Below are 12,129 nucleotides of genomic sequence, written 5' to 3'. Positions count from 1 at the left end.
GCAGCTGTAAAGGTTTTAATTTTGGTGAAGTCCAGTTTATTTTTTGCTGTTGTTGCTTTTATTTTTGGCTTTGTATTTAAGAAATCATCACATAACCCAAGGGCATGAAGATTTACTCTTCTGCTTTTTTTTTTTTTTTTTTTAAGAGTTTTACCATTCTAGCTACTACATTTTAGTTTTTGGTCCATTTTGACTGTTCTTTTCCTGTTGAAGTATTTTGGCACCCTGTGAAAAATCAACTAACCCTGAATGTAAGAGTTTATTTCTGGAATCTCAAATCTGTTCCACTGATCTGTCTGTCATCAATCTAGTACTACATTGTCTTTGGTAGCTTTGTGGTATGTTTTACAAGCAGGAAGTATAAGCTCTCTAACTTCATTCTTTTTCAAGATTATTTGGCGTTTGATTGAGTTTTAAAAGTTTAACTAGCATTGCATTAATAAATAAATAATAAAATAAAATAAATAATAAAATAAATAAATAAAAAATAAAATAAGCCCATTTTGTTTATTTTTTAAAAGTTTGTTTATTTTGAGTCGGGGGACAGAGGGATAGGGAGAGAGAATACTGGCAGGCTCCAAGCTCAGTCAGCATGGAACCAGACCCAGGACTCAATCTCATGAACAGTAAGATCATGACCTGAGCCAAAATCCAGTCTGATGTTCAACTGACTGAGCCACCCAGGTGCCTAAAATAAGCCCATTTTAAATGTCTTAATATTTTAGGCTTTTAATTTATTGCTGTCTTGGTTTGCTAATATGTTGTTTACCCATGAATAAGGGAAAATGGCTTATATACATATTTTTTTGTATTGTGTTTGTCAGATCAACGTGGTGTCTCTCCCGATTGAACGGGGGCTCTTCTTATATGTGAGGTGACAGTAGGGGAGAGGCTGGTGGCATGGGCAGTGAAAGAATTCACCTGAGGCTGAACAAAGTAGGTAGAAGTTTATTGAATACACTGCAAGGGAGCAGTGGGCAGGATGGCAGAAGAGAGATTGTCTGCAATGAGGCAGTTTTTAATGGTAGAAGGTGAAGAGGTATGGGAACATATGGAATTTTCCCTTTTTTTGGTAACTGTGCCTGGGTGTAAGTAGCCCATTGGTCATTTAAGGCTTATGGATATTTTGAGGTGATGATTTTACTGTTGATTATCTCAATAGCTTTATCTTCTACCATTCTCTACTTTGGTTCTGCCACATCGGCCTCCTTTCTGTTTCTAAAATCACTCAGCCCTTTCTCAGCGTGGAGGCTTTCCATTGATCCTGTCTGTGTGAAGTGCTCTTCTCTCAATTTTGAACTTGGTTGGCTCTTTTACCCCCTTCACACTATAGACTAAGCTCATCCTAGGAGAGTCCTTACCTGGTCAGCCTACCTAAAGCGGTCATTACTCTCTTAAGTTCCTTCATATTATTTGTACTTATTTATTTGTAATTATTTATTTATTTTTAGTCTCCCCCTCAAAAATGTAAGCTTTGTGAGAGTGGTCTTTGCTTCTCTGGATTCTGGCAGGTTATAACTATTTGTTATTAGTAAATATTTGTTGAATTCTTGAGATTCTTAAACATTGGATACAGAGGTTGATGACTTCTTTTGGGTGGGGTGTAAAGTTTTATAAATCTGCAAGTAATTGAGAGAAAAGCAAATTTACTTTGAAGATGGAGTGACATTCTGTATAAACATAACAATTGGGACGCCTGGGTGGCTCAGTCAATTAGGCGTCCGACTGTGGCTCGGGTCATGATCTCACGGTCTGTGAGTTCGAGCCCTGTGTTGAGCTGTGTGTTGACAGCTCGGAGCCTGGAGCCTGCTTTGGATTCTTCGTCTCCTTCTCTCTCTGCCCCTCCTCCGCTCACGTTCTCTCTCTGTCTCCCAAAAATAAATAAAAAATGTTAAAAAAACTTATTTTAAAAATACAAAATATATAACCATGTAAGCAATCTAAATACAAAATATTATTAGAGAAGTTTTCTAGTTTAGTGACTTAGTAAGACTTTTTCTTGCATAGATCTGAGAATTTACAGATATATGAAATTTTTATATAAAAAAATTAAAATGACATTTGTGGAAACCCAGTGGTGAGGAAAGTGCCAATCAGGCAGTGATTCATTCTGTGGATTCATTTGATTTAAAAGAATTCATTTTAATATTTAAAAACGAATCTCATTTAATAATGTTGAGTTAATATAATTATAAATTTGGAGTTGATGTCTTTGTATTTTATAATTTTTAAAATGCAGTTTTACCCCATTCTTAGAAAATTTGGTGTGATATGAACATGTATATCTATAAAAGGATTAATTTTAAAAGACTTCTACTTTCTATAGGAAATCATTTCTTATTTTAAAAATTACTTAGTTTTTAGGTGCCAGAGGGGTCATCATTAAGCACAGTTCATGAGTTCCAGTCCCTTATAGGGTGAGCTCAAGCCCCACTTGGGATGAGCTCTGGGCCCTGCTTGGGGTGAACTCGAGCCCTGCTTTGGGTAAAACACGAGCCCGCTTTGGGTGAACCCTGCTTCTCTCTCTCTCTCTCTCGCTCTCTCTCTCTCTCTGGCCTCTGCTCACTTGTGCCCTCTCTCTCTCTCTGTCAAAAAAAAAAATTATTTAGTTTTTAAAAATCCAGTTGATTTATAACTTTTCAGTAAAACATTTATTGCTTAACACAGGGTTATGGTTATATTATGGTTCAGTTTGAAATACAAATGAAATAAAGGATGCTGGTTCCTAGATTGTGCATTGAATAATTGCTTTTGGACTCAGTGCTTTGAATTGTCTTAAGAGCTCATTTTGTGAAAGTTATTTAACCAATTTATGTAGATAGTATATCAAGGCTACTGATATAAGTCCTTTAATATTATTATTTATGTTTAATTCTCTAATACACGTAGTAATAACCATTTTCCCCATCTCTCCTCTTTGGTGATTTCTTTTTCTTTTCTTTTTTTTTTTTTTTTTAGGAGCATGATGCCTAGAGTTCATAAGATAAAAAAGTCTCTTCCACCTCAGAATTCTTGTTTGACAAATGAATCTTGTAAACAGTTGGATTTTTTGCCTGACAAACTAAGAGCAAAGCTGCTTCCTTTCCAGAAAGATGGCATTGCTTTTGCCCTCAGAAGAGATGGCAGGTAAAGTACTTTTTTCAAGACATACTAAAAATGTTAAGTTCTGGCAAGTATATATATATAAAAGCAAAGGTCTGTGCAAACCATTCTTTTTCTATATAACTAGTATTCCCATTTATTTTTTTATTATATCTTAAAATAATAATTTTAGGATATATTGTATTTTGCCTTCATTCTTTTTTTTTAACTTGTTTTATATTTTATTTTTTTAAATTTACATCAAAATTAGTTAGCATATCGTGCAACAATGATTTCAGGAGTAGATTCCTTAGTGCCCCTTACCCATTTAGCCCATCCCCCCTCCCACAACCCCTCCAGTAACCCTCAATTTGTTCTCCATATTTAGGAGTCACTTATGTTTTGTCCCCCTCCCTGTTTTTATATTATTTTTGTTTCCCTTCCTTTATGTTCATCTGTTTTGTCTCTTAAAGCACTCATGTGAATGAAGTTATATGATTTTTGTCTTTCCTCTGACTGGCTAATTTCACTTAGCATAATACCCTCCAGTTCCATCCACGTAGTTGTGAATGGCAAGATTTCATTCTTTTTGATTGCCGAGTAATACCCCATTGTATATATATACCACATCTTCTTTATCCATTCATCCCATTGATGGACATCTTTCCATACTTTGGCTACTGTTGATAGTGCTGCTATAAACATGGGGGTGCATGTGTCCCTTCGAAACAGTACACCTGTATCCCTTGGATAAATGCTTAGTAGTGCAATTGCTGGGTTGTAAGGTAATTCTATTTTTAGTTTTTTGAGGAACCTCCATACTGTTTTCCAGAGTGGCTGCACCAGCTTGCATTCCCATGCCTTCATTCTTGAGTGATACTTCGATTGACAATATAGCTCTACTATTTTTTTTTCTTCCAGCTCTACTATTTTTTAAAGTTTATTTATTTATTTTGAGAGAGAGAGAGAGAGAGCATGTGTGCATGCACAGATGAGGAGCAGAAAGAGGGAGAGAGAGAATCCCAAGCAGGCACTGCACTGTCAGTGCAGAGCCCACTGTGGGGCTTGATCTCACCAACCCTGAGATCATGATCTGAGCTAAAATCAAAAGTCGGACACTTGACTGACTAAGCCACCCAGGCTTCCCTACAGCTCTACTTTAATAGCCATTTTTTTTCTTAGCACTTTGAAGGTTGTATTCTATTGACTTATGTCTTTCATAGTTACCATTAAAAAGTGTGCTCTTGAGTCTGAAAAATTTACAGGTCACTTATTGATTACAAGGAGAAAAACTACAAAAAGGTCCTTTAGTGTAGCCTATAGTGGTGTAGCTACAGACATAATGTGCTGCACAGGAATTATACAGCATTCCTAACTGGTGTTCTTCCTGCAAATTACCTGTCCTTTAATCATGAGGAAACAGTATAACCTGTTCAGAATGTGGGATTTTTGTTGGAAAATTGACCTGAACTCTTCAAGTGATACAATGGCATGAAACAACCAAGGGAAGTGATGAGCATGTCCTAAGTTGAGAGAGACCTAGGAGTTAAAATATCTGAAAGTAATACATAAATCTTTAAAAAAAAAAATTTTTTTTTTTAACATTTATTCATTTTTGAGAGAGAGAGCATGAGCAGGGAAGAGGCAGAGAAAGAGGGAGACACAGAATCTGAAGCAGACTCCACAGTCTGAGCTGTCAGCACAGAGCCTGATGCGGGGTTCGAACCCATGAACTGTGAGATCATGACCTGAGCTGAGGTCAGACGCTTAACTGACTGAGCCACCCAGGTGCCCCAGCAATATGTAAATCTTGATTAGATCCTGGATAAGTAAAAAGAAAAGTTTTAGAGCACATATTTAAGATAAATAGGAAAATTTCATCTGTACTGTATTGAGTGATGAATAATGTCAATTATCGTGGATGAGGTAATGATGTTGTAGTTGAAAGAATGTTCTTGTTCTTGGAAAATGCATGATAAAGAATTTGGGATGTAGAATCCTGAGAACAGCCTACTTTCTACATTTTCCCAAAAGGAAAGGACATATATATGTTTACAGAGACTTTGAGTCAGCCAAAATGTTAACACTGAATCTGGTGAGTGGTACAAGAGTGTTCACTGTAGTATTCTTTTTGGCTTTTCTGTCAGTTTGAAAATTAAAAAAAAAGAAAAGGAAATAAAAGAATCAGTCTAATTTTCATTCCTTTGTAGGTCAACTATCTTTTCTGATTAGATCCGATCTATCTGTATCTGTTATTAGGATTCTCTCTTGGTCTTCAGAGTTCTGCAGTTTCATTATAATTTATTCATTCTGGTTTTCTTTTTATATATTCTCCCTGAGATTATTGTGCATTTTTAATCTGGGATTTGTGTCATGTTGATTCTGGAAAATTCTCAGCTGTTACTTCTTTAAATATTGATTCTCACCCATTCTGTTTATTTTCTTTTTCTGCAATGTCTATTAGACTTAACCTTTTCCTCTTCCATTAATGTCTCATATTTTTTGTATCTATCTGTGCGACATGATGGCTACTTTTAAAGATCTTTTTATTAATAAGAGATCATGATTCAGTTTTTCTAGTCTGTTTAACTTACCTACTCAGTTGTTATTTTTAATTTTAATTTTTTATTTTTATCTTATTTTTCATTATTTAAATTTTAGTTATTTAACATACAGTGCAATATTAGTTTCAGGATAGAATTCAGTGATTCATCACTTACATATAACATCCAGTACTCCTCACAAGTGTCTTGTTTAATACCCATCACTCATGTAGCCCATCTCCCACCCCCCTCCCTCCATCAATCTTCTGTTTATTCTCTATTGTTAAGAATCTCTTGGGGCATCTGGGTGGCTTAGTCAGTTAAGCATCTGACTTCAGCTCAGGTCATGATCTCACAGTTCGTGAGTTCGAGCCTCTTGTTGGGCTCTGTGCTGACAGCTCAGAGCCTGGAGCCTGCTTCGGATTCTGTGTCTCCCTCTCTCTCTCTCTGCCCCTCCCCACCTCATGCTCTGTCTGTCTCTCTCAAAAATAAATAAATATAAAAAAAAATTTTTTTTAAGAATCTCTTATGGTTTGTTCCCCTGTCTTCTCTTTCCCCTTTCCCATTTATCCATCTGTTTCTTAAATTCCACATATGAGTGAAATCATATCGTATTTGTCTTTCTCTGACTGACTCATTTCGCTGAGCTTGATATGTCCTAGCTCCATCCATGTCATTGCAAATGGCAAGATTTAATTCTTTTTGATGACTAAGTAATATTCCTGTGTGTGTGTGTGTGTGTGTGTGTGTGTGTGTGTGTATGCAAACACACACACACACACACACACACACACACACACACACATATATATATATATACACGCCACATTTTTTTTGTCCATTGATTAGTTGATGGACATTTGGGCTCTCTCCATAGTTTGTATATTGTTGATAATGCTGCTATAAACATTGGGGTGCATGTACCCCTATGAGACTGTAGTTTTGTATTCTTTGTGTAAATACCTAATAATGTAATTGCTGGATCATAGCATAGTTCTATTTTTAGTTTTCTGAGGAACCTCCAAACTGTTCTCCAGAGTGACTGTGCCAGTTTGCATTCCCATGAACAGTACCAGAGGGTTCCCTTTTCTCCACATCCTTGCCAATGCCTGTTCTCTCTTGTGTTGTTAATTTTAGCCGTTCTGACAGGTGTGAGGTTGTGTCTCATCGTGGTTTGATTTGTATTTCCCTGATGATGAGTGATGATGTTGAGCATTTTTTCATGTGTCTGTTAGCCATCTGGATGTCTTTGGAAAAGTGTCTATTCATGTCTTCTGCCCATTTCTTACTTGGGTTATTTGTTTTTTGGGTGTTGAGGTTGATAAGTTTCAAAGTCTATATTTTGGATACTAACCCTTTATCAGACGTCATTTGCAAATATCTTCTCCCGTTCTGTAGCCTGCCTGTTAGTTTTGTTCATTGTTTCCTTCACTGTGCGGAAGCTTTTTATTTTGATGAAGTCCCAATAGTTCATGTTTGCTTCTGTTTCCCTTGCCTTTGGTGACGTGTCTAGCCAGAAGTTGCTCTTTCCGAGGTCAAAGAGGTTGTTGTCTGTGTTCTCCTCTATCTCCTATTCAGTTTTTAACTTTTTTTAATGTTTATCTATTTTTGAGAGAGAGAGAGAGAGAGAGAGAGAGAGAGAGAGAGAGAGAGAGAGAATATTAGATAGAGATGGAGACACAGGATCCAAAGCAGGCTCCAGGCTCTGAGCTGTCAGCACAGAGCCCAACGTGGAGCTCGAACTCATGAGACGTGAGATTATGACCTGAGCTGAAGTCAGATGCTTAACCGATGGAGCCACCCATCACCTTTTCAGTTTTTAATGAATTTTTTGACATGATGTAGAAAATACATGGGGAAAAGTATACAGATTATAAGTATACAACTTGAAGAATTTTCACAGTATTGCCATCAGAAAGATAAAAAATAGTACATTACCTGTATCCCAGAAACCTTTTCTCTTGCCCCTTCCCAATCACTATTGCCTCCCTCCTCTCCAAAGGTAACCAACCATTTATCCTGACTACTCAAACCACAGATTACATTAATATGTTCGACTGTATCATTGTAATCATCTGTATATACTCTTTTGTATCTGACTTCTTTCACTCAACATCATTGTGATAATGTTCCTTATTGTTGCATATGGTTGTAGTTGGTTCATTCTCATTGCCATATGTAAATAAACCATAATTCATTTATTCATTCACTGTTGATGAATATTTGAGTTGTTACTAGTTTGAGGCTCTTACAAATAATAATGCTATGAACATTCGTATAGAAATCTCTTGGTAAATACATACATACACACACATTTCTGTCATGTGTATACCAAGAAGTATAATTGTTGGGTTATAACATTTGTGTATATTACAAGTAAAAAACTGTCCATATCAGTTTGCCAGGGCTGTCATAATGAAATACCACAACTGGGCGACTTAAACAACAGAAATTTATTGTCTCACATTTCTGGAATCTAGAGTCCAAAATCAAGGTGTTAAAAGAGTTGATTCCATTTCAGGGTTCTGAGGGAAAGATGGCTATCTTCTTTTCATGTCATCCTCTCCCTATTTGTATCTATTCCCTTTTTTTTTTTTAAACTTTTTTTTTTTTTAATGTTTATTTATTATTGAGAGACAGAGAGTGCATGAGCAGGGGAGGGGCAGAGAGAGGAGGAGACACAGAACCGAAGCAGGCTACAGGCTCTGAGCTATCAGCACAGAGCCCAATGTGGGGCTCGAACTCACAAACCACGAGATCATGACCTGAGCTGAAGTCGAACGCTCAACCTACAGAGCCACCCAGGTGCCCCTCTTCCCTTTCTTTAAGGACACAAGTCATATTGGATTAAGGCCCATGCTAATGATCTAATTTTAACTAATTACATCTGCACTGACTCTATTTCCAAATCAGGTCACATATTGAGGCACTGGATGTTAGAACTTTAACATGCGAATTTTGTGGGGGGCATAATTCAATCCATATCTCAGCCAAACATTTTTCAAAGTGTACCAACGTTTACTTATTAGTGTGTAAGAGTCCCAGTTGTATTACATCCTCACCAACGGTTCTTACTGCGTGTCTTTAATTGCACCTTAGGTATCCTGGCAAGTGCATAGTGATATCCATTTAGGTTTTCATTTATACTTTTCTGATAACAAATGAAATTTAACACTTTTTCATATGCTTATTAGCCATTTGGTTGTCCTTTTATTAAGTGCCTGTTCATGTGTTACCTATTTTTCTTCTGGGCTGTTTGCCTATTTCTTAGCATTTTCTACGAGTCTTTTGTCAGATATATATGTTGCAAATAAATGTTCTCAGGCTACGTTTTGCCTTTTCTCTTTCTTACTGATATCTTTTTTTGTTGTTGTTAAATATGAAATTTATTGTCAAATTGGTTTCCATACAACACCCAGTGCTCATCCCAAAAGGTGCCCTCCTCAATACCCATCACCCACCCTCCTCTCCCTCCCACCCCCCCCATCAGCCCTCTCTTACTGATATCTTTTAATAACCACAAGTTCTCAATTTTAATGTCATCTTAAATACTCATTATCAGTATTGTATTTTACACCTGACACTTTTTGCATCTTGTTTTGCAAACCTTTGTCTGCTACAAGGTTGTGAAGTTAATTTTCTGTCTTCTAAAAAGTTCATTGTTTTATTTTTTACATTCAGTTCTCCATTACACTTAGAGTTGATTTTTCTATGTGGTATCAGGTAGGGATCTGAGTTGATTATTTATTTATTATTTAATTTTGTATTTAAATGTCTGATTGATCCATTACAATTTATTGGAAAGACTTAACTTTCTCCTGCTATATTAGACTTTTGTCATAAATTACATAACTTTATGTGGATCTTTCTAGATAAGTGCTGTCTAATTGGACTTTCTCCCATTATGCAAGTGTTCATATGTGTGCTATTTAATTCAGTAGTTATTAGCCACATGTGATTACTGAGCTCTTGAAATATGGCTAGTGTAACTAAGGACGGAATTTCATATTTTAACTAATTTTAATTAATTTAAATTTAAACAGCCATATATCTGGTGGCTACTGGATAGGACAGTACAGGTATAGATTCTTTATTTATCTGATTGCCAATCTTAATTATTGTAACTTAATAATAGACATCTGATCTAAGGCAGTATAAGTCTTACAGCTTTATTATTTTTTCCAAGTTGCCGCAGCTGTTGTTGATTCTTTGTATTGCCTTTAAGTTGTTGAAATCAGGGACATCTGGGTGTCTCAGTTGGTTAAGTGTCAGACTCTTGGTTTCTGGCTCAGGTTATGATCTCATGGTTTATGAAATCAAGCCCTACGTCAGGGCTCTCAGCACAGAGCCTGCTTGGGATTTTCTCGCTCTCCCTCTTTGCCCCTGCCCTCCCATGCTCACATGCTCTCTCTCAAAATAAATAAATAAACTTTAAAAAAATCATTTATCACTTTTCACCAAAAAATGTTGGGGTTGTAAATGGAGTTGATATCTTTATAGGATGGGGTATTTTAATCCATTATTATGCATTATTCTTCTGTTTATTTAATTGCCCTTCATTTATTTTCATCTCAATTATTGTTTCCCTTATTTAATTTTTTTCAGTAAGATTTTATATTTTTAATATATAATTCTTTCTCATGTATCATTACACTTATTCCTAGATATGTAGTATTTTTGATGTTGCTATCAAATGTTATTTCCCCCCTCTGGTTGCTTTGAAGATTTTCTCTTTGGTCACTCAAAAGTTTTGCTATGTGTGATATGTCTAAGTTTCCATTTAAACTTCTTCATTTTTGGGTTGATGTCATTTATTTGCACTAGGAATATTCTCAGTCTCTTCAAATCTCTTCAAATTGTATTTTTGCCCCATTCTTTGGTCTCCAGTTATACTTATATTAGACCTTTTCTCTGTGTCCTATGTAGTGCTTATCTTTTGTATTTACTTATTTTTTAAAAATTTCTGTGCTTTACTTGGATATTTGTTGTTTACCCATACTGTTGTTTACTAATCCCATCTCTTGCTATTAAATTAATTTATTGGATTTTCTAAAAGAAAAGACCATCGCTCAAAATACTTGAAACCAAAACTCATTCAATATGGCTGAAACCAAAAAGTTGAATTTACTACTTGGTAAGCAAGGGAGAACTGTGCTCCTTAAAGATGGCAAACAAAGCAAAGAGTTGATAATGAATCAGACTTTGGGGAAGTTTGGAGTCTTTAAAAAGCAGGAGTGTTTAAGTGTTTGTTCAATAGCAGAATATACTTTAAGCTTTAGCTGACAAATGTCAAAGAACATTCAGTCCTTTCCTATCTTGAAATTGGAGAATAGGAACATTTTGTTTTCTGTTCTTGAGGTCAGATAGTGTATTTTTAAGCTCTAGAATATCCAATTCCTTTCTGCTGGTTATGTTGATAGTATCTTGTTTCTTCCCATGTTTTAATTCCATCGCTTCTTTCTGTAGATATTGAGAACATACTTATTTTACATATCTGATATCCTTTGGAGGCTAATTTTGCTTTTGTTCTTGTTATTCATGACTGTCTATTTCCCAGTGTATTTAATTTTTAAATTTTTTGTTTTTATAATTAGAAAATTGTAATCTCTGTGAATCTTGAGAGACCTAAATAATGGATAAAGATTTTTAGGGAGGATTTACAAAATTAAGTTCTTGGTTTAGGGTTTCCCACATTTCAGAGGCAGTATAAATTCAAAACCTCAATGTCATCTTCAGGTAGGCTTATGATTATGAATTTGTGGTTAATTATTGTCTCGTGCCAAACATTAAGTTTCTTTATTGGCTTTAGAAAATTGAGATGTAATTAAATTTAATAAAATGCACAGGTTTTAGGTGTACATTTGAGTGGATTCTGATAGATGTCTACCCCTGTGTTTTTGAATACCTCTGTCAAGATATAGAACACTTCTATCACCCAGAATAGGCCTCTTTATTTTCTTTATCAACCTCATCCTCATGAATTAGGCAATCAGTTATATGACTTTTGTTACCAGAATATTTTTTTATGGTTACTTGATGCTCTGTTTTTTTAACTTTTTATTTTGAAATAATTTCAATTTGGAGAAAAAAGTATAGAAATAACTTTTATATACCTTTTACCTAGACTCACTAATTTCTAACATTTTACCAATTTTCCTTTACTATTTCATTCTTTCTCTTCTTTCTACACATACGCACATACACACAAGCCCACACACACATACACATGCATAGCATGTGCGCACACATTCGTATTTATTTTTTTCAAAGCCATTTGAGATTAGGTTGCATACGTCTTGCTCCTTTAACCTATGGTATTTGAGAATAAATAAATATTTTGGTGTTCCCAGGTGGCTTAGTCGGTTAAGCGTCTGACTTGATTTCAGCTCAGGTCATCATCTCATGGATTGTGAGTTCAAGCCCTGTGTTGGGCTCTGTGCTGACAGTGCAGAGCCTGCTTGGGATTCTCCTTCTCTGCCTCTCTCTCTGCCCCACCCCTGCTCAC

The 12,129-nt window shown here is 35.7% G+C and overlaps 1 protein-coding gene across 6 annotated transcripts in view; it reads left to right on the top strand.

Annotated features, from left to right (window-relative positions):
- ZRANB3 (zinc finger RANBP2-type containing 3) overlaps nucleotides 1-12,129 on the top strand; it is a 306,588-nt gene that overhangs the window by 19,458 nt on the left and 275,001 nt on the right. For 4 of the 6 annotated variants that reach the window (XM_053214960.1, XM_027055893.2, XM_027055892.2 and 1 more), the window contains one exon: nucleotides 2,959-3,126. The exons of 1 other annotated variant lie outside the window; for it this stretch is intronic. In XM_053214960.1, the coding sequence (XP_053070935.1) occupies nucleotides 2,963-3,126 (164 nt within the window). In that variant the 5' untranslated portion in view covers nucleotides 2,959-2,962. Of the gene's footprint in view, nucleotides 1-2,958; nucleotides 3,127-12,129 lie in introns of those variants that run through there. One more of the 6 variants, XM_053214961.1, reaches the window with a different exon arrangement.

The sequence above is a fragment of the Acinonyx jubatus genome, chromosome C1, assembly GCF_027475565.1.
Source record: "Acinonyx jubatus isolate Ajub_Pintada_27869175 chromosome C1, VMU_Ajub_asm_v1.0, whole genome shotgun sequence".
In the NCBI taxonomy this organism is placed as follows: Eukaryota; Metazoa; Chordata; class Mammalia; order Carnivora; family Felidae; genus Acinonyx; species Acinonyx jubatus.
Note: the sequence above shows the minus strand (reverse complement) of the source record. Positions and strands in the feature narration are given on the sequence as shown.